At 40.8% G+C, this 23636-nt stretch overlaps 1 protein-coding gene across 2 annotated transcripts in view; it reads right to left on the reverse strand.

Moving 5' to 3' along the window:
* Positions 1-23636, reverse strand: part of lrrc75bb (leucine rich repeat containing 75Bb) — a 39791-nt gene that overhangs the window by 4432 nt on the left and 11723 nt on the right. For both annotated transcript variants that reach the window (XM_063478596.1, XM_063478595.1), the window contains 2 exons: positions 21649-21777; positions 19620-19732 (listed from right to left, as the gene is read on the reverse strand). In XM_063478596.1, coding sequence (XP_063334666.1) covers positions 19620-19732; positions 21649-21777 — 242 coding nt within the window. The remainder of the gene's footprint in view (positions 1-19619; positions 19733-21648; positions 21778-23636) is intronic.

Genomic DNA, 23636 nt, shown 5'->3' on the forward strand with positions numbered 1-23636 from the left:
TACAGACATTATTGATTTAAGGGCTCCATAATGTAGACTCCAAATGTTCCACTGCTGCAAAAAAGTATGCAAAAAAAGAAACAGCATTAGGCTGAGTTCAGCCCTCAATAACACGCAGAAGAGAATTTGCATTTATGTTTCGTCCCGAGTCTCTCAAACAACAAATTTTGTCTCCTGTGCTGAATGTGCGGAGTAGAAAGGCGCCAGGTGTTTTCAGCTTTGGGTGTCACCTGTTTTTTTCACCTCTGTGTCACCTCCAGTTCTACTAGTAAATAAAAAATAAATAAAATAAACCCCACAGAGACACAGAAATTAAAATATTTGTGATTAAACAAACCAAGCGAACAAAGCGAAAGTAAACATGCTGCCCTGACAAATGGGTCTCCTTGCTATGATCTGGGACTGTAGCGTCACTCCTGGGACACGGATTATTTTGAAAACAGGGATTCAGTGGAAAGCTTGGTTTTTTGGGGATTAAAAAAAAGAAAATCAGGCCACTTGTGTTTGAAATATTGTGAGTGACAGGTTAATAAGCCACTGGAGTTGAGATGAATGCAGTTTAGAGAGGAGAGTATTCGCTGTTGAGTATTTATGCCAGGAGCATTAGGATGCGCCACATTTTGCAGTACGCTTTATAAGAATACAGATAGTGAAAAGTTGGGCGTTAGAGGCGATGATTACCTTTGGACTGACTCCCTAATAAGTTAATTTAGCCAGAAACTGGCAAATACATGTACTTCCCTGAACTTTTCCCTGTCAGGATTTGATAAATGGCTGTTAGGATATTGTGTAGAACAGACAGGAGGATAAAAGAGTCGATGATGCATGTACAAACAGTCTCGAAAAGGCAAGACACACAAGTGATAAAAGCAACACGTCACCATCTATGTCAGTCAAACTGTGGATAACAGATGTTAGGGTGAAACCATCTGAAAGGAAACTCCTACGCAGATAGGTCCATAACTTTTTGGACAAAGACTCAGTTCTTGTGGTTTTGCTTCTGTAGATTGCCACGTTGGACCAGAGCAGTCAAGATGTGATTGAAGTGCCGACATTCAGCTTTAATTTAAGGGGTTTTACAAAAGCCTTGCATTAACAGTTTACAATCTTTTTTTATAAACATTAACATTTTAAGAACGTTTATCCAAAGTAACTGGACAAACGAACACAATTTTAAATATAAAATATATGTTTTTGATAGTTGGAGGAAATGCCTTCGACTCCCTGAAGTGTAGAACCCGTGGATGTTACCAAACGCGGTTTCCTCCTGCTTGTTTGTGGGTTTCTCTGCCTTTAGTTTTGTCTTCAGTTTTTTAAAAACCTGCCCCACTAGGTTGAGATCAGTTTACAGACCTGGCCATTGAAGAATATCCAATTTCTTTGAATTGAGAAACTCTTGGGTTGTTTTCGCACTTTGCTTTGGGTCGTTATCCCTGTGCACTGGGAAGTGCCATCTGATCGGTTTTGCAGCACTGCTTCTTCTCTCAGCACTTACATCATCCATAAAAACTAATGACCCAGTTCCACTGGCAGTCATACATGCCCATACCGTAACATTACCTCCACATGTTTGCAGTATGCATCAGTTCATCTTGGTTTCATCCAAATATATGTGCAGGCTCTATTAGATTTTTTCTGGCAGTCTAATCTGGCGTTCTTGTTCTTGACTGTAACCAGTGGTTTGCACCTTGCACCCTCTGTGTTTACATTCATGAAAGAGTCTCCTGATTTTAGACCCCATGCAATCTGCATGTTATAAGAATAACAGGAAGTACAGCATCATTTATAAGAACAAGTTTGTGGCAGTAAGGACGAACCCGACCAATATTTGCACTTTGTAACACTATTCCCGGTTGCTGCTCTTTTAACTCTCGGCTGCAGCTTCCCAGCTGCCAGCCACACATACGCCACAACAACAACAAACTCAGGTGTCAGTGTCCACTGCAGCCGCGCCACAAACCACACCCACCACAACGTCATTGACCCATCATAGTCACAGAATACAATCAGAACATTCAGAGGACTATATAAAGACAAAACATGGATACTACGGAATCTCTCCATCTAGCAGGAACACAGTGAAAGGTGAAATACTACTATCTAACTATCAGACTTCCAGATCTGTCATGGAATTGCTCAGCAAAACATTTGCTCTATAAAAGAACGTGGTTGAATATGGATAGCTGAGCTAAAAGGAGGAAACATACATGTTAGGGCAGTACAGGAGTGTGTAGACAGAGCCTGCTGCAGAACACTTATTTGTTTTTTTTGAAGAAGTCAGAGGAAACACATATGCAAAACAAATGGAGAATTAGTTAAAAAATCAACAAACAGCAGAAAAACGCTCTGTTTGAGCGACCAGAGGTTCATTCTGTTTTTGTCTTAGTCCTGTTTGCTTTTCCTCGCCCCTCTGCCTCCTCAGGCGCAGTAAAGGATTATCCCTACATCTCTCTCTGCTCTCTGGTCTGTCTGGGAGCCTCATAAATTGGCAGGCTGTGCTCTTTACATCTGTCACCCTCTCTGCTCGGTTAAGGGAAAGAAGAAGATCTGTAGCACACCGGGGCTGTGATTCGCAAGATTATTGATTTGAGGAGTAGGCTATAATTCATCTCTCCCTCCCTCATATCCTCACTCCTGCTCACTGCCTCTCACTTTCTTGCTCTTTTCTATTTTCTTGGCCTCTTCGGTTTGTTTTGTTCATAGCCTCACCGTCTCTCTTGTTCTAAATCTGAAATGCTGAAGCAAATGTATTCACCCCTTCATTCTCTCATTTTTGAATGGCTCCCTTCAAAAGATTATTGAATTGCACGCACCAGGTACACCTAAACCTCTAATAATTAACAGATTAAAAGACCTAGAACAGTTTTCATATGAGAATGAAATTTGTATTTTTGGGTTATGTATTATCCACGATGTGAATCTCCTGTTCCATCACATCCTAAAAATACTGACAGCTGCCAGCGCTACACTGCAGCCTCCTGGTAGATACACGCATGGTATAAATTTCAAAGTCCTACATCGCCTCGTTCTCCAGTTATCGCATTCACAAGATTTTCAGAAAACATGACCTCTGACCTTGAGGTCAGACTTGAACTCGTCCAATATTTTTAGTAGACACACTTATGCTATTGATTTGAAACGCCTACCTCTCCTCTTCCTCGAGTTATCGCATTCACAAACGTAGGTGTCCACGCCACTTGCCTGGCCGCCCGCCCGGCGGGGTGATGACAATACCCTATCAGTCTTGTACTGCTGAGGGGTAAAATGCTCAACTGGATTGATGTCTGCTGACTGTGTCATTTGATTACAGTGGCTCAATGCCATGTTCAAGAAACCAGTTTGAGATAATGACACAGTGAGTTATTGTGGTGGAAGCAGCCATCAGAAGACCGTCATCACAACACTGTGGTCATAAAAAGACGGGCATAGTCATGGACAATACTCAGGTAAGCTGTGACATTTAAACAATGCTAAGAAAGAAAATATAGCCACATCATTATACTACAACAGCGGTACCCAACCCCCGGGCCACGGACCGGTGTCGGTCCGCGAGTTGTTTGCTCCGGGCTGCGAGAGTTGAGGCTCGGGTGTGAAATTGATGGTTCTCAGGGTTTTTAACATTATTTTTTTTAATCGTTTTTATTGTTAACTTGGTTTCCCTGGGTCTTTTCCCGTGTGTTATAAATAAATCTTCTTTTTTCTGGTACCGGTACTGGTTTTATTTTGTTGTATTATTCCGCAACATGTGAAAATATTGTCGGACATAAACCGGTCCGTGGTGCAAAAAAGGTTGGGGACCGCTGTACTACAACACATCCATGCTTTCATGTTTTTTTTAATTCTAACCCTATCATATGGAAATCACAGCAGAAATTGAGAGTCATCAGACCTGGCAACACCAATCTTCTTGTTCAGCCCATACAAAAGTTTTGCTGAAAAGAGTGGCACCGATTGTGGTCTCCTGCTGCTGCAGGTTCAATATGCTGTGTGTTCAGAGATGCTCTTCTGCATACCCTGGTTGTAATGTTTTTTTTTAGCCTTCCTATTAGCTCAAAGGAGTCTTGACATTCATCTCTTACCTCTGGCATCAACAAGGCATTTTCACCAAGAGACCTGCTGCTCACAAGATATTTTTGCCTTTTTAATGCATTTTCTGTAAACTGATGGCTGTGTGTGAAAAATCCAGAATCAGCAGTTTCTAAAATACTCAAACTGGCCCGTCTGGCACCAGCAGTCTTGCAACATTCAAAGTGACTTTCACATTCAAAGTGATATTCATCTTTCTTCTCCATTTTGATGTTTGGTTTGAACTTCAGCAGGTTATTTTGATCTCGTCTGCATGCCTTGAGTTGCTGCCATGTGATTGGCTGATTACAGTGAACGTTAGTGAACCTAGCATAATAACAACATAAAATCCTAACCAGGGCAATTGATGTGCAAGTGTATGTCTGACCTTCAAGAAGCTAATTTGCAGAGATTCAGTTAAACAAAGGGTTTTTTTCAGTGCTACTTTTCATGTACTTTTTATGTTCTACTTGTACCAGTGCATGTGACACAGTACAGGAGCCTGAAAACTTTGTCCAAAGTCTTCTATGCTAATTTTCATTGCTTAATTTGTAATATTTTTTTTTAATTTTCCATGGTCCCCCTCTGATTCGTTCTCATTGTCCCCCTGTTACACCTAGTTTGGGGATTGCTCCTCATATTTGACGTTAGTTTCTTGGCAAATTCTGTGATCTCTTATATGTTAACAATTAAATTACTATTCAATAATTTTTTCTCAGTTTAATAATACAGAAAACAGAAAAAGATGAATGAGGTTTGCACATTGCTAAGAAGCAACTTAAAAAGCAGGAGAAGTCTTCTTGGGTTAATCAACCACAGGTTTTCTGTTCCACTGTACAGCTTCTGCTCTTTACTGTCATCTAAGTGACTATTGTTCTCTCTGACTTATTTATAGGAGGTTTTCCTGCTTCTGCTAGAACCTTTCCCTCTCACCTGTGGTGCCTTTGCATTGATGTAGAAAGAGCTATTTCATGAGACAGGCAGAGTAGGTGCTGCAACTGAGTAGGTGGTGCACGGGGAGGTGGGGCTCTAATATGATTTTAATGAGACAGAGTAAAGACCCCCCCATCCCCCAAAATGTGCTTCCTCCCAGCTCTGTGAGCTCAGTTCCACCCACGGGCTCCTTAGTTAGCTGCAGGCCCAGGAGGCATAAGTAGGATTTCTAAAGCCACAGTATATGCTACTGTCCATCAGCATGAAAATGATAACAACATAAACAACAAAATGTCTTATTTTGCTCTCTCTGATGTGGTTGCACACTTGTAGGCAGTGGTGCGTTTCCTCTTGGACCAGCTCAGTCACAAACAACTTCAAAGGCTAGCACGTCCCCATAAATATGATGTGAACTAGAGCATCCCCAGCTTCGGGACCAATTTAAAAGCAAATAACTGAGGAAAATCCATCTATTGACATCTTCAGGAGCAACTGATACAACAGTGCAGGAATCCAATAATGGCTGAGTCTCATGTGTCAAACTATTGGCTGCTTAAATGTGGGTTCACACAGGCTGTCTAATTGCTTTTCATATGCCGTCTTTCCTCTGGGATGTTGTTAACTTTTATCCACTGAACCAGGGTCCTTGTTGCTTTGTAGTTATGTAAACCCCAGAGGTGGAGAATAAAACATCTGGGGTTTGTGACGTTAAAAATGAGTGCAGGCAAAGAGAGTGGAGTGCACAAAAAGGGTCAGAACAAATTTAAAGAATCATGACTTAATGAAACATTTTTGAGAATTCGGTTTAGGAGCTACAAGAGTGATTCAGCGTGTTTCAGACTACGATGGAGTTAACGCTGATTAAAAAACCTACAGTGGCTTGATCTATTGCACAATCTGCTGCTGTTGAGACAGAGATTTACTCAGTCTAGGCTGCCCGGCGACTTCTGTGGCTTCTGAATACATAACAGCAGATTTTTTTTATTTTTTTAAACAAAAATGAACAGAAAAATATTCATATTCAATTTGCAACTTTTATTTCCAGATGTAAAATATACAACTTTGGCTTTTTTCCCATTTTCACTGAAACATTTACCAGATACATGTAGGAGTTGTAATTTTGTTCTATACATCCCCAGACAGCATTAAAGCCTCTCCATTAAGGCTCGGTCGTAGCAGGTCCATTGATTTCTGCATTCACACTCATTTTCTGTTCCCCGTTAGTCTCCACTCAGTCTAGCTGTCTCAAAAAGTTAAGTGCCCATCATTAGTCTGCAGCTTCCCTCCTTCACCGATGTACTAATCAATTTTTGCTTGAATGCAACCAAACACTTTCTCAGCACTGAACCAGGCAGAGATGGAAGGCTGAGGAGATGAACACATTTAAAAAGAGCTGATAGGGTGAGAAATGTGGGGAAAAGCTTATCTGCAGACTTCATGACTCATGGACTACATGGATATCTTTTTATCCTGGGGAGCTAGAGCCAACCCTAGCTGGGCATAGAATGAGAGGCGGGGTATTCTTGCATAGGTCACGGGTCCATCACAGGACTAACGTAAAGAGAAAGACAATGCTTATATTCACACCTACGGCCAATTTAGACTGACCAGTTAACCTCACGTGCATGTCTTTGGACTGTGGGAGGAAAGCAGAGAACCTGGGAAAAATCATTAATCTGTTTCTTGTGATGCTAACTGCATGGTTGGCATCTCGATTCATCTTTTCACTCATGCAGTTGCATATAGTTTCTGTATACGAACTATTACTGTTAAGCAGTTATTTTTTAAAATTAAAAAAGCTTGCTAACAATGATGAGATGTATGATATTATTAAATATGCCTCACTGTCATTATAATGGATTAAAATGACCCCCAACTGGTCACGGCAGATGGCTGCCCCTCCCTGAGCCTGTTTCTACTGCATTTTTATTCCTGTTAAAAGGGAGTTTTGTTTCCAAGTAACTTCCTCAAGTGAGAAATTCTGACTTTAATCACAGAATTTGGGCTTTTATTTTTTCAGAATGATGAAAAAAATTATAATTCTGAGACGAAAGTCAAAATTCTGACCTCAAATAAAACAGAACAGAAAAAAAATCTATAAAAATCCAATATAACCCCCCCAAAATAAAGCAAAACTCACAAAACACAATGGAAGTGTTTTGTGGAGACATTTATGGCATAACAGCGGGAAACATTTGTGGCATAACATTTTACTGCTAATAGCAAACATGCACTGGTTTTGTATGAATTATGCGATTTAAACACACACTACCCCTTTTCTCCCTCACAACACTGAAGAATTCTCTGCTTCCTTTAAGTTTGCTCCGGTCCCACAGATGTTTTCTTTTTTCTATTGTGGTTTTATTCAATTTCCATTGTGTTTTTTGTGCTTTTGCAGCAATTTTTATTGTTAATTTACAAGCGTCTTCTTAAATGACAGTATATTTGACCTCTCGGAGCCACCGTAGATTTCTGACTTTTTCCCCCCTCATAATTTTAATGTGATAATTCTTACTTTTTTCTTTAATTATAAAAAACTCTTACCCTAACCTATAACCCTAACCTCTATAATTCTCAAACAGCACCTCTGAGTAGTGTTTTCATAGCATTGTTTTATTTAATTTTCTTTTGACAAATAAGGTCTTGCTGTGCAATCAATTACACTAACAGCCCATCCAAGAAGTTTGTCCTCCAGTCTCTGTTATGAAATTTATTAATTTCTTGGTTTGAAGCATTATTAAGCAGATATGTCTGTGTGGGCCATACAGCTGAAGTTTGTGGGTGATTTGATGGTGGCATAATCCATATTCTCTTCAGTCTCTTAAAAGCATGACTGAATACTTTATTACAAATTATAGCCCATTAATAAATCATTTATATTATATAATCTGTCTTATTAGAACATGTTATTAGAAAAGGTCTGTGGTCCATTTGCACAGCTCTGACCAAGTTCAGCATGTCCGTGATCACATCAGAGAGAATAACGAGCAGTATCTCAGCTGTGAGGAGAAACTTCTCTGAACTACAAATTTGATTTGAATTTTTTCCCACTGAGCATGCAGAGAAACACCAGATTCATTTCAGGGCAATAAAATAAAAGCACTTAAGAAACACTGGATGTGGATGCTGTACCACAGACCCGTGGGACGACCAGATCAATGTCTGCTTCATCAACGCTTTGGTCTTGACTTGTTTATACCTCAGATCGATCTGAACTGTTTTGCCTCCGGGCATTTGTATAATACATGCGTGGTAGTCTGTCTCAGTCAGGGAGGGCCTTACAAGGGTCCAATGTACTGTACAAACTCATTGCTGAAAAGTGAGCTGCTAAAGGGCCGATCCTTCAGTTCTCTGCAGATGTCACTTCAGGCCTTTTGACTGCAGGCTCAACATTTTCTCCACCAGCTTGTGGAGCTTGACTCAGTTATAGCATCGGCTATGTGTCACTCTTGCCTCAGGCTACTTTGGCCCGTGTTAATGAGGATTCTTTACAGCGACTCTAAAAATGGAGTTGAATTTGCACAACTATGCAACTGTCATACTGATACTACGGTTCCTGCAGAAAATGCACTAGGAAACATGAAAGTGGTGATTACATACACCATCCAGAGTCCTCCAGTTTCATGGGGATAATGGCACATTTTCTGGGAAGGAAAAAATAGCCTCAAAGCTCATTTGGATTTGGATTAAATTTCAGTGAAACATTTAGCGGATGGGCTGATTAAGGCTGCCTCTATTGTACACTGTCAATGCAGCAGCTCGAGGCTGTGCAGTGTTTTGACATCTCAAATCATTCACTTGGTTCTTGGAAACTTTGAATTCGAAGTTTGGGGGAAACGTCGGTGTTGACTGAGAAAGAAGTGACAGCGTGTGCCCTTAAAATGAGAAAGGCTCTCGCTATTTTTTGTTTTGTTTTTTTGTCTCATCTCACCGAAAGACACAAATCATGGAAAACACGGGTCGAATCGTCTCCAACTTACAGTCACACCCTTAAAGATGCAGCGCCATTAGTCACCATCCGCCTTTTGTACGAGTCTGAAGGTGGAGTTTTAATTAGCACAAAGAAAAACAGGAACAAAAAAGACTCCAGGGTCTGTCGAGTTTCTATAAACCACAACTATAAGCTACTCCATCACACAACTCTCAGAGGTCTCTTCACACATGAATGTGGAAAACATGTCAGACTGCACAACCTGGAGTGACATTTTTTCTCAAAAACACCCCCCAAAAGTTCCCACCAAAAAATGTAAGTAATGTACAGTACAGCGCAAAAGAAACCAAATGTCTTTGACTCCCGTGTAAATACCACTAACATTAACGCCCTGTTATGTTTATTTTGCACCAAAAATAACACAAACGGCCCAGCGACGCAATGACGCGGATCTCTTCTAATGACATGTAACTTCAAACCAAAAGCATATCGTTGCTTTTGTGCCGATGATACTCAAACCTCTCGGTACAGAATGTACCACAATTCAACTGCGCAGTGTGGAAGAAGCAACACGTGCTTCTCGGGTGAGCTATAAATTCACCCATGATTTGATTTCATGTGACAAACTAGATGATTGGGAGGAAAGAGCGCTGCGACAGAACACATAGAAACAGTTTGCATTACATAACTGTATATCATGGAGGAGTGTGCCTGTCTCTGCTACACCGTGTCACGGCGCAGTTATGAAACCAGCATTAAAATGCAGGGCTCCAAACACAGGCCCGGGGGCTTGATCGTGTGGAGTGATCTGTGTCAGCCTTCAAGGAAGGAGACCCCGCAGATCATCAAAAACACAACAATCCTTATTTATGTTTTAGTGAAGCAGCCTTATCTCTGATTCACAGTTAAAAACATGAGAGGTTAGGAGAGGAGAAACCATCAGAAAGAAGCTCTTGAAATGCATAAAGAGGATTTTATTTCAGTTAAACGAACTACACCAGCGATCTTCAGTTAAAAGATCAACACATTTAATCATTCTAATTATTTAATTGTCGCCCCATGCCCTGAAGTCACTGAGCGCCTCCTCCTCCCTCCGCCTCACTCTGCAGGATCTCCACGGGAAGCCCTCAATTATTCATGGACAAGGATGGTGGATGGATCTTTAAGGCTGTATTAAAAGTGGAGGTCAGAGAGACAGGAGATCGAGGAGACTGAATGTGGCGTGCATTCAAGTAGAGTACTCCATCTCCGAAGGGAAATAAAAACAGGGACGGTCACATTTTACAAAAAACAGACATCTGTAGTTGGAATTAAAAGCACAAGTTCATATTTTCCCACAAACTCTTTCCCCTCCTCAGTTATGCGTTGACCTTGTGGCGTAGTCAGGGGTCAGGCACGCTGTGTCAGAGCCTGTTTGGACTGCCAGAGTACACTTCAACCAGAAAGCAGGGTTGAAATGTGTAGTGCTATACTGTCGCTATAACACCATTACACTACATGAAACATATGTTCACATGTTTCCAGGTTGTGAGCTGAGGACCAGTTTGCTTTGCTCGGTTGACATTGTGTTGTATTTCCTTATACAGACGTAAAAACTTTAACAAAGGTTAAAGTAACACTATTGTTTGATTGTCTCCACAGATCGTGTTTACATCATCGTGTTGTTTTGGCTTCTTTTTTTAGGGGTTACCACATCTCAGCCTAGCATACTCTCCTGCCACGCCAAGACTCTGGATGTCCTTCATTACATCCATGAACCTCCTATGAGGTCTTCTCTTTTTCCTCCTGCCTGGCAGCTCATTCTTCAACATCCTTTGTTCAATATATCCACTATCCCTCCTCTGCATGCGACCAAAGCATCTCACTCTTGAATATTTGACTTTGTCTCCAAACTGCTCAACCTGAGCTGTCCCTCTGATATACTCATTTGTAATCCTATCCATCATGCTCACTCCCAATGAAAGCCTGAGCATCTTCAATTCTGCCATCGCCAGCTCGACCTCCAGTCTTTTTGTCAGTGCCACTGTCTCCAAACAATAGACTAGGTCTCACTAGCATCTTGTTAACCTTCTCTTTCACTCATTCTGTCACAAATGAAATCTGACACTTGTCTTCAACCGCTCCACCCTGCCCGCATGCTCTTCTCTTGCTTTGGATGATTGGCCCCAGTTTGCATTTCCACCTGTCTCCCTCTCATTCACTTACTTTCAAACAGATTATGTTTGCATACATTTTTGAAATATCTTTCCTTAACACTGGATACCATGAAGTATGAATATGTAAATATATATAAAAGTACTCTAAATATTATGCAGAAGTGCATAGAAACTACAGTAGTGGCAATTTGCAAAGTTTTCAATGACAGAAGAGGAACCTACCTAAGGAGGACTCAAGTGACTCCATAAGGGAGCTACATGAGTCTGTTTAAACAACCTAATGACAAACAAGAAAACCCTTCACTCAGAAAGAAAAAAAGGAGTTATCCTGCTGGGAGTGAACAAAGAAAGGAAAAAAAGAGGAAAAGGACAAAAAAAACCCAAGATGAGTGACAAGTGAAGAGTCAGACTCAGCAGACTGAGTCCAAATGTTAGCATAGGTAGCAGGCTGAAAAAATGCTAGCAGAATATTTGACCTGACATTTTATAAGACTATTGATGCTCTCAAATTTTTCATAACAACGTGGTGATGAACGCTGGTTAAAAGGGGCCCCTCTGAATTTTTGTCTAGAGCCCCAGAAGATTCTAGAACCACCACTGAAAACACGTTTCTAAGAACTCTGACAGTCGAAAGACCTTGTGCACAATGACCAAGAACTTCCTCCTGCAGTGTTTAAAAAACCTGTCCGGTAACTAAAGTCCTGTCCACAATTAAAACAAGTTTCTCATTGTCACAGTTGGGCTGAAGTGAACATATCCAGCTTTCTTTGCTTTTATTTGCTTTCTCTTTTCGGTGTTAACGTTTCCCACGCCATCTAATGTCGGTAAGCATTATTATTCCATCCCCTGGTGCACATTTGAGTTACATCACTTCCAAGTTGAGACCCACTTGGTGTTCCCAGCAATTCATCACAGCAGCAGAGGTAAAGTCAGGACATCATGACATGAAAGTCAGTAGAATACATCGTCAGGGAGCCAAGAAACTTTCATGGTCAATGTGTTTAAGATTACTCCAATTTCTTTATTTCTTTGCCCTTGCTCATGTTAGCAGTTTCCCCCCCTTTTTCCTGTGTCTCACAGGATACATGTTAAGGAAGTCTCTGCCATTAAAAAAAAGATTTCTCACCATTCTTAAGTCAAAATATCGATTTATTAGCTGAAAATTTTGACTTACAGATTCGACTTCTGAATAATTAAATCAAAATTGAAAAACAACTTGAAATTTTGAGTTAAGTTAAACATTTAAGATAATAATAAATTGAAATATTAAGATAATAATAAATTGAAATAACTTGAATGTGTCCTCATGTGTCTCTGTCTTTGTTCTTCTCATCACTGTCTGGTTTAATTTATGAGAACCTCACTGTGCATTTTTAACTGCTGTCTATTTGATCTGAGTGGCGTATTTCAGCCTTTTTAAAGCCAATGAGTCAAAGCAGCGTTTTGTTATTGCGTAAGTTTCTTAAAATTAACACTTAGAGTAGCTCTGCTTCCATCATGGTGTCCTTTCAGAACTTCACCTTAAAAACACAATAAATATCCCACCTGGTCTGACTTTCCCAGAAAGATAAATTAAAGACAGACATTTTTTAGAACCACATCAGTGTAAATGTTGTCTTGAGGTAAGCTCTGAGTCATAAGTGACTACTGAACACAAATATTGCTGTGGCTCTGGAAGGATTGTAACAAATAACAGCAATGAAACGAGGAAGACAGGAATTCTTTAAAGATTAGAGCAAATGAGGCTGAGCAGAGCAGAAAAAAGCTAGTTAGAAAATCCCACTGAGCTTTTTCCCCTGGTGATTAGTGAAAAGCTGTCACAGATTCGGGGCTGAAGCTGTAAAAGTGGTCATGGGCATCCAAACTGTTAAAGAGATGTCTAGAGAATTTTCACTACTCAACCAAAATTAGTTGTATAGTGAAGATGCCTGGATGGCTTTTCACTCGTTAATGCTGCAGGGGTGTGATTCCGAAGTGACAACATGACATGAAGTGCCACTTGAGGAAATGAGTTTTCAGCCTATGAGCAAAGGCACGGAAAAGGTGATCTTGTTAAAGTAGGAAGGGCATTTCAACTCTGGTAATAAAGGAGAATGACACATTTGTGAGCTTTGTGCAGTAGATGCAAGATTTAGGCAGATCATGGCTATTAGTGTTGGGATATTAGAAAATCTGTGCATTTATTTTTTTGATTTATTACAGCGAAGAGGTGTTTAAACACTACTTGTTTCTTGAGTTGAGATCTAATGTTTATGTCGAATGGCTGCAAAAATAGCCAACTAACAACTATTAAAATATAATCCTATATTGTCTATGATCCAGTAGGCTGCTCGGTATGTGCTGCAGTCAGCTGAGGGGGTTGATTGTGAAGCTCTCGCTGCTGATTTAGAAGGTGGAAGACAGGTGCACATTTCACATGTTGTGATTGGACTTCAGGTGAGGTATGACCAGAAATCAGGCTGAAAATTAGCAAAACAAAGCACAACCGAAGGCCCAGCCATGAATACTTCATACATGACAGAAGCTCAAGATTATAGATATCTGCCTCTTGTTTCTTTTTCCCTTTACTCTGTTGGTTTCCACTGAAATTCCTGATGAACACGTGGCATTTTTAATCTTTGTTGTAAATTTGTGTTATTACAAAATATTTGAGTTATGCAACAGTAAAGTGACCTCAGATGTTAAATGTTATGAGATGTTTCCAGATGCTTTCTTTCTGAATATTTCATAACACACTAAACACATCTAAATCACTGCTGCATCATTATGAAAGCGTGAGTACTTCCAGATGAACAAGACCTCGCAAGATATCAGTTGTTAAAACTTGAAGCCAGAATGAAAGTGATGAAACTGACATCTGGACATCCTTCACAGTGTGAAATGTGGGTGGAAAAACACTTTAGTTTGAGCAGTGTGAGGTCTGGGTCAAATATCAGGACTTGGGTTATCAACACTCACCCGCAGCTGTTCCCACCTGCTCAAAACAGCTGTCACAGCCGCGCCTAGTTTCAGCATTAGTCAGCATGACGAGCAAAACTGAAGATGAGCTTCAGTTAAATCCTGACTCAAATACAGCAACAACAACAACCAAAAAAACAGCTCCACAGATATTTTTCCAATACTTGGATGGTTTTCTCTCTACCCTATTAGAATGATTGCTCTTCTTGAGCTATAGCAATTTTAACTGAAGACGCTTCTAATATCTGCTGCCAGAGCATCGCATCAATTATTGCCCTGCAGTAAAGACGAGTGATGAAATAGCAATCTGCAACTGGATTCCAATCTCTTCAAAATGTGCTGGAGGCGCAATTTCAGTGCAATATGAAGCATGAGCTTGATTAATCTGAAATTCAATACCAATTACGGTAACATTAAAAACTCCACTGGATGTTTGGCAATACTGTACAAAGCTGGCACAAGCAGCTGCAGAGTAAGAATGAAACTGCCTCGATAATATATTATGCGTGACACACTTGCTTTGCACTTACAGTGTTACAGAAAAAAAAACAGGACTCTGTAATAAAGCTTGAATTATAGTTTTTATGTCATCTGTTGAACATTTGGAACCACTTGCATATATTTCATGAAAGTAATCTCCCATGTGCCACGGGGACACTTCGACAGATGGGTTCTCATTATCAATTAATGGAGAAAATAAGATTGCGAGGGTACAATGCAGCTTACGTAATAGCTATCGCCTTTTCATTTTATAAAAAGATCAAATTCTTGATCGATTCAAAGTGAGTCTGGAAGAACGGGAGGGCAGGCGGGGGCTGCGTGTGACTTTTAATCTGCTACCTTGCACTGATTCCAGATTTTTTCTCTCCCTCTCTCTCACTGACAGGCCTTTACCCCAGAGCGTTTCCCCAGAGCCTCGGCTCAAACTGCAGAACCGCTCGGTGTGGCAACTGTTGAACAAAATGGACTCTCACAAGGAGGAGAGAAAAAAATCCCACAGGAAAGGGGGAGAGGGAGAAAATCGATGCAAGAAGGGGATTTTCAAATAGGTTGAACTGAAGGTCGGGGGGGGGTTACTGAAAGAGAAGAGCTTAAAGGTGGGCGAGAAGATTGCCAAAGAAAGGAGTGAGGGATTGAGAAAGAGAAGATTTAGCTGTAATGAAAAGCATCTGAAATCAAGTAAACTGATGCTTAATCTAATCCAAAGACAGCCACGTTTTCTGCATGTTTCAGACAGCATCGTATCCAGCAGCAGAGACAGCCTGGTTTGAGTCCCACAGTAAAGTGCTGCTGTGTGGATGTTTGCAGCCGAAGCTGTGAGAGAGACAGATCTTGCTAATGAGCACACTGGGAGTGTCTGCCTTGTTGTTTTGTTGAGTGTTATTTCGAAACATTGCAACCAAGAGACTCGGGCGGGAAGGCAACTCTAGCTGTCAAACCATCTTTCGATCTGGGTTAATTGCTCGGGGAGAGTGCCTTATTATTATGATTAGCACTGTTTTTCTTTTCTTTTTTTCATAATGTTTCCTCAAATGTAACTGTTACTTAATTGAGTTTGAGCATTTTTATTTGTTTACACGGATTTTTCTCGAGCTGATCAAATCAGTGTCCTTTGTTTACTCATCCTTTATCTCGCTCTCTCTCTACCTCTCAAGCATTGATAACACACTTAAAGCACACTTCACAAAGTACATCAGTTTAGGGGCTGGTTAAAATATCAGCCAGTCAAAGAAGCAACTCAATTTAGACATGCAGACATGGTCAAAGTCAAACTGAGCACCAGCATGGGGAAGAAATTTGATTTATGTGGTTGTTGGTGCCAGACAGGCGGGACTGAGTATGTCAGAAACTGATTTTTCCACAGAGCCATCTCTAGTTTAAGAGAGAAAACATCCAGTGAGCAGCGGTTTTCTGGGTGAAAATGCCTTGTTGATGTTAGAAATCAGACGTCATGGAGAATGGCGAGACTGCCTCAAGCTGATTGGAAGGACGGAGTAATGCAAATAACCATTCATTACAATACGCAGATGGGCTACAGCAGCAGAAGACCACACTAGATTCAACTCCTGTCAGCCAAGAACAGGAAACAGAGGCTACAATATACAGGGGCTCCCCTGTAAATTATAGCCTCAGTTGGACAACAGAAAATTGGAAAAACATTGTCTCGCCTGTTGAATTTTGATTTCTGCTGTGACATTTGGATGGTAGGATCAGAATTGGCCATGAACAATATGAAAGCATGGATACACCCTATCTTATGTTGACAGTTAAGGCTGGTGATGACACTGTAGTGTAACGGTGTGGGGGATATTTTCTTGGCACACTTCTGGCCCCTTAGAACCAACATCATTTAAACATCACAGCCTGCCTGATTATTGTTGCTGACCATCTATCCCTTTATTATCACAGTGTAGCTATCTTCTGATGGCTTCTTCCAGCAGAATAACACAACAGGTCATAAAGCTCAAATGATCTCAAACTAGTTTCTTGAACACGATAATGAGTTCACTGTGCTCAAATGGCCTCCACAGTCACCAGATTCAAATCCATTAGAACACCTTTGGGATCTGTGTCATAATCTGCAGGATGTGCAGACTGGAAGCTGAGTTGTACTCAAATGCAGACACGAGCAGGCAGGGTTTAACAGAAAGCAAACTCTTTATTCAACTGATGGCAAAAAATGAACAAAAGCAGCAAACGTCCAAAAGGGGAAAACAGAAAACTATAAACTGCTAAGAAATACACCGGAGTTACTAGGACTGAGAAAACACTAAACACAAGAAGAAACAGGAACTAAACAGATGCTGAAAAAGGACAGAGAGACAGACAACACACACACAGGAGGGTGATTAGGGGAAGTGGAGACAGCTCGGGAGAACGAGGCATTGATGAGCAGAATCATAACAGACGACACAAAGGAAGCAAAACTCAAGAAGGCGCACATGAACAAGAGATCACCAAAATAAAACAGGAAGCACAAACACAGACAGAGACTAATACACATGAACTTGACATAGACAAAAGGTAAACAAACCGGGAGGCACGACAGACTTCAACGAGACACAAAAGGATGAAACACAAAGAGATGACTAAGGTTACAGGAAGGGAACTAATGAAAAGCTATTTACAACTAACCTAGAGACATAAAATAATACAACAGGGAACTGTTGTATTAATTATTTATAAAACTCAAAAGAGTGTATGAACTGACACGGGACAGGTTTGTAGCAGATTTTACTACTGAGGGAACGAGAGGGCGATTAACGCTCTGGGTTTGTCAAACTTGTCACTGGCAGTGTTTCAGTCACAGCAGTATTGGATGAGAGAGAGAGAAAAAAAGAAGCATTGCTGTTGAGAGGCAAGTGAGAAAACGGACACATCCCAGTAAGCACACTGTGATGTGTTATTTTACAACAAGAAAAATTACATTTACCAGGAAAAACTTCACAAGTCGAACTTACATTTGTCACCCCCCCCCCAAACTTTTCATAACTAAAGTAAGTAAAAAAACAAAAGTAAAAGATTCATAATGACTTTATTCATTCTTGACTTTGTTATTTTGCAGATAATACAACCTCTTACCTGTACCTATATGCACAGATATAATATGCTGTATTTAAAACGTCAATCACCTCAATGTTTAAGAAATGTACTGTAAATGAAGCAAGAGAGCACAGGCAGGCTAGTGGTGGTGTTAGACTGACTGATTATGCACTGAAAGTTGATTTGGATCACAAACATGTCCATGTAAACAAATACAGGGCACAAGGTGGAAAACTGTAACCTGAGGACCTAAGTTCAGATGAAAAGAACTGCGTTAAAGATGCGTCTTCTATTTTTCTTAGGAAGGATGTTGGTCAGGGGTGTGATCAGATAAATGTCAGTACAAATTAAAAATTAAAGAGCGGTTGATCGGCCTATCCCAGTGTTATTATCACAGCTGAGATAGGCTCGCAGTCCACCAACAGCCATGAATAGGATAAGTGGTAAAGACCAGAACCCCAGTGATGCTCATTTGACTCACGAGCCATTACAATTCACAGGTTTTTGAACATAAAACAACAAATGTGATTTTGACCTTGATTTTGACCAGATGAAGACCTATCAAGTAGTTTCTGTATGTAAGTTTGATCAAATTCTGACCAACACGTAGGAGAAGCAGCGATTTCTGTGAATTATTGATGGGGGACGCCTCTCTGTGGCATAAGCTCATCGGTCCTTCTGCTGCATGTAATGAACTGATGACCTTTAAAAGTCTGCATTCTGCCACCTGAGCCGATGTCAGCGTGAGTAGTTTACCATATCGCTTCATAACTGAAGCAAAACTATGTGAATGAACGTAAGAAACACTTAAAAAGCACAGAAAAGTCCTTAACAGTGGAATACTACATTTTTTGTTTTTATGTTTTGTGTTGATTAATGATACAAAAACATCATTACTGGCTACAAACAAGGATTTGTAATGGCATATCAGCTCTAATGTTATTTAAAGAAGGTAGAAGAAAAAACATCAGGTAAACAATTTTTTTAAAAGAAAAAATGAAACCTGTCTTTTAGTGTTCACCTGTGATTGGTTGTGGGTTAGAAGTGCAAGCTACGCCTTGTGGTCATGGTACACTTGGTTGTATCACTAATGCAACCCTGACTGGCTAATTTAAGCAAGGAAATTAATGTTTTTAAGAAGAGCAGCACGCAGGAAACATAAATCCCACTCCAACTGCCAATTTTCACATCATAACCTAATAACCAAATGGAAAACAAATCCAGACAGGACAGGTCAAATGTATTCACAGTCAGAGGATGAGCTCTACAGATCTTTGTAGCTTGTGTATGATTCAATTTAAGGCCCTGTTGTTGAAATGACATGATAAATGATAATGATCCGATCAGCTCTGATGATACAGATCTTGAATAGTTTAAAGCCCATATTGTCAAATTTACTCTGCACTGAGAAAGAACTTTACTTTGTCTAATTAGTAGCATATTTAAGACTTATTTTAAGACAAAACAGCAAGAAAAAATTAAAATTGAGCCAAAGAAACCCTTTTCTGCTAACTGGAGCAGTTATCTTAGCTGTGTAGCTTATTAGTGCGCAAATTGATATAAAATCTGTTGCACACAATCATTCCAGCCATCAAATTCAGCAGCTTATCTCTACAAATGAGACGCTGATTTTTCTCTTCTCCTGTCTGGGCTCCTTATGTTGGAAAATCTAGAGCTTGGTCAGTGAACCCCAAGCAACCCAAAATCCTTGCAACCTCCACTTGCAAAACACTTGCAAGCTGGTTGAGGACTTTACATTTTCCCCTAGTGACTGGTGGTTGCCAGGGGATCTGACTGGATCTTAAATCTGCACTGTTCTCATGGTAAGTTGGAGATAGATTAGCTGCATGAGCTAAGAGGAGCAGGGCTTAGCAAGAGGTCAAGGAACATATTCCTAGACACAGAGGTTGTTCCACACTTCCTTTATTCCACAGATGCTCCGGAGGGTTGTGAATCACACTGAGACACACGGTGAGGATATATTTACTGTGTGATGGCACAGTTTCAGGCGGCAGCCAAGAGAACACACTCACCAGGCCTGGGACTTTCTCCTGGGAACGCTCTGTCTTGTCCACTTGGAGTGAGGGGTCAGGTGGTAAATCAGTTGGCGACATATCTTGTTAGTAGACTTGAACGAGTCAGTCTCCTGCAACACACAAAAGGGGTGAATGAGGGACAGAAAAGCAAGCCACAAATCTATAAACAAACTGTTGCTCGTGCATGAGCACACCTGAAACAGGGAACTAAGCAAACAATGTGATACTGGACAGCTTTTCCAGATGTTAGATATCCTAAAAGTCAGTAATTTGTAAATGTTTTCTTCCTTTATTACTGTTGAAAAAAAAATACTTGTGGAACTACCAAATTTTACATGTTTACAAAGTATTTCTTTGTCTTGCTTGAAACATTTTCCACATGACTCAGTAATTCAGCTTCTCTTTTGCGTTCCTGTTCCTTCCTGATTCTCCGGCACCTCTTTACATTCTTTTTCTTCGCTCTCCCTCCTCCGTCAAACACTGGAACGGGTTGAGCTGAGCAGGCTAAATCTAATTAATGGTACAACACGACAACAAGAAAGAGGCAATGTGGCGAGAGAGGAAAAAAGACAGGGCCAATTTACCTTAAGGCGATTAACCGTTCCCGCTGCCTCTTCTTTTCTTGGGTGACAAACAAACATGTCACACGCTTCAAAACATTCAGTGCTTCTCTTTCAGCCACTTGGATGAATGAGTACGATGTTAAGAAGCGCATGCTGATTTACAGCACAAAAGTGTTCTTAGAAAAATGCGTGCCCCAGAGTTATTGACAGAGTGCAGTACTGTAACTCTATAAGCACTGCTAAGCATTAATAACGGGTCTGCATTAAAACAAGACACTGGCATATGATGTATGTTTTAACCCACAGTATGCCCTTGAATTCTCAGCCTAAATAAATCTAAGCGTGGTGGAAAATACTGGCCACAGAAGCACCTGCGGGGCCCTAAATCCACCACATTGCCTCTATACACCCTTGTCACGTTTAACACAGTATCCTGCCACGGGTCGCCAGCCAGTCAGGAGAACATTGCTGCCAGCTTCTCACTTTTCTTCCTTACCTCCAGGGCTTTCCTCGCTGAAGTAAACAAAGATAAGATTAGAGTTTCTTCCAGGTGATTATCATCTGAACTCAGTAAGTAATAACTACACCACAAGGACTTTTTTTCCCCTGTGGCAGCCATTCTTTCATAACTGTATCCGTAATAGCTTCTGGGTTCATGTTTTACAGCCACTCTGAGTAGATTCTGTAATGTCTTCAGCCTCTTACCTTAGATTGAAATGTACTTTGAATTTCAACATGTCTGATTTGTATGCTGTGCTGCAAGTAAACGAGCCGACTGCCAGTTTGGACAAAGAAAAAAAAATGTGGCTTTGATTTTTGGGCAGAACTCAAATTTTGTGTTGGAAAATCTCTCTTTGCTCTTTCCTAGATTTCCCAGTTCCAAGAGGAAAGCATTACCTTCCCCAGTTTGATTTTTCTGGCTATTTGTCAAAGCCCTCAAACTTCCCTCACTGTTAGTGCCAGGGTAATGAGCCCCCTAAAGCCAGGCAGCTAGAGGTCAACAGCCCTGTTGACCTCTAGCTGCCTGGCACCTGCCCGTGCTTTCCAGTATAACCCAACCAGAGCAGGTAATTTAATACACCTGCAGGTACTGGTGCACAGCTGCTTCCCACTTGCAACTGGGCTAACTGAGCACAGAGTAACAATGAAGAGTCATACCCTGGCTCTGTTTGGCCCTACTATTCATCCCTAACCTCTCATGCTAATGAGTCAGCGCTTACAATATTTTCCATTCTTCCTGGCTTCTGCATTTGTGTTTGCACAAAGCAAACCGATGGTTCATTGTTATTGCAATAGCATGACAATGAATATGACACAAGCATCTAAGCGTGGCTAATGAAGGCGTGTGTGTAGCCTCTGTGTGAAATGTACTGCTTGTCCTTTTTACTGGTGTCAAGTCTGTAATGCTTTAAACAAACAGCTGCTTTGAATGTTCACTATGAATAAAACTGTTTTATTCATACCCTTTTTGGACACTGCAGGTCCCGGGCAAGGCTGAGCAGCAATTCATGGGAAATGGGGTCCACCAGGTTTAGAAACGCTGCATTTTTGTACAAAATGTCATTGAGTGACGTTCCCTGAAGTCCCAAATCCTAAAGGAGAGAAAAGAAAAAGTATGTGAGTGATTCAGTTTACTCTTTGTAATCCATGGAATAGAATTTCAAAAACCGAATTGGATTCAACACAACCACGTCTGAACCACACTTTAAATATTAAACTAAGATTTCATAGCTAGTTAACTGAAAATAGACTTTCAGTATTGTCAGCTATGCTCATTATTCCCTTTCATCACGCCTCCTTAACACAAGGTCAGCTGATAAGTGTTTCCCATCATAGCTGTGTTTTCCCACCCAATGTAGCTGATTAGGGTGTGCTGGGCAGTATATGGAATATACAGTTGTAGTCAACATCCACTCGTCATTGGCAAATGTCTTTGTAATTGTGGGGCATTTAATGAGCTCTCTGAACTGTTCTTTTTCCACTGTAATATAATTATACAGCATACATCTTTGATGACTTTAAAAAACAAGAGAAAAAAAGAAGATAAAAAGAAGAAAAACAAGACCTAATATTTTCAAGTTGGTGATCATGATCGACTACAATTTGTAGTTTCTCTTTGCTAGCATAAAAGAAGAATTTGTTTGACATGATTCATTTGATTTACCAATACTGAGTGGGAATAGGAACAAGAATGTAAGAGGAGAGATCAGGAGTAAAACTGAGGCTTTCAAACCAAAGAACTATACCAGCTGTTGGAGGTTGGTGCTGCCAGTGACACTGATAAGCTGTACAAAGTGGATGGAATAATTGATTGATTGATTATACTTTATTCATCCCGAGGGAAATTGGGTTAAGGCTGCCAGCCATGCCAGCGCCGTCTTACCCATCCGACCATACATACATTACACAAACATCACATGGGGAAGACAGGTCAGAGGGGTATAACATGGAAAAGCACAACATGAGGAAAGATAAGGAGAAAAAAATAACTCCCCCCAGACTGAGCTCCAACAGGGAGATCAGTTTGAGAACAGAAAAAAACACCTCTGCACATGGCACATGAAAAAAACTCTTAATACACCAAAGAAACACATGACAAGCAACAGGGGTGGGTAAAGGGTAAGAGACAGCCAATGTAGACAGTACATCCGGGCTCCATGATCCACCGTCAGCATCGGAAGGGAACAAGCGTCGAAGGCGTTTGGAGGGGAGAGGGGGGATGAGTGTATATCTGCATGTGTATATATGTCTGTGTGCGTGTGTGCGTATGTGTCCAGAGTTCAGCTGAGACAGTGTCCTTCGCCCTGCCAGGCTAAGTAAACAGTCTTCCAGCCAACCCAGGTGGCCTTGCATAGAATGGGAAGAACAGTCTAAACACAGTCGTTATCTGGGTGTTGTTGTTCAGCTCTAGCCTTGAGCCCACAGCTGGCGCTGAAGGGGTCTCCACATAAAATGATGATGATTTTTACTTTAGTGCGAACAACTCATAAGAATTTCAAAGCTGTTCTAACAGTCCAACACTGGTCTCTCAATCTCCCGTTGGAGAGCCGTGAGCTTTCTATGATGTTATCAAACTTACGTTCCGTGGTGTTGTCATTCTTGTGGTCAAAGAGCAGGTTCTGAGAACTCACGACCGCAGTGCACTTCCCAAGATGTGCACTGCGGTGCACAATAATGTAGAAGGAGCGCTACCTCTAAATTCTTCAACTTCACCTCAAAACAACAGGTAGGTTGTTGAATCTTGGACACAATAACCCCAAACACATCAAAACTGGTTTTGTAATGGATAAAGAGGGCTAACATTAACCTCCTGGAATGGCCTTAGCAAAACGCCAACCTCAAACCTATTTAAAATTTGTGGACTAAACTATAATGAACAATTTTTCCTTTCAAATGTCCGTATTTGGTTTTACATACTTGGGAATCAAAACATTGCCAAACCTAAAGGACC

This window comes from Pelmatolapia mariae, linkage group LG7, assembly GCF_036321145.2.
Source record: "Pelmatolapia mariae isolate MD_Pm_ZW linkage group LG7, Pm_UMD_F_2, whole genome shotgun sequence".
Classification (NCBI taxonomy): domain Eukaryota; kingdom Metazoa; phylum Chordata; class Actinopteri; order Cichliformes; family Cichlidae; genus Pelmatolapia; species Pelmatolapia mariae.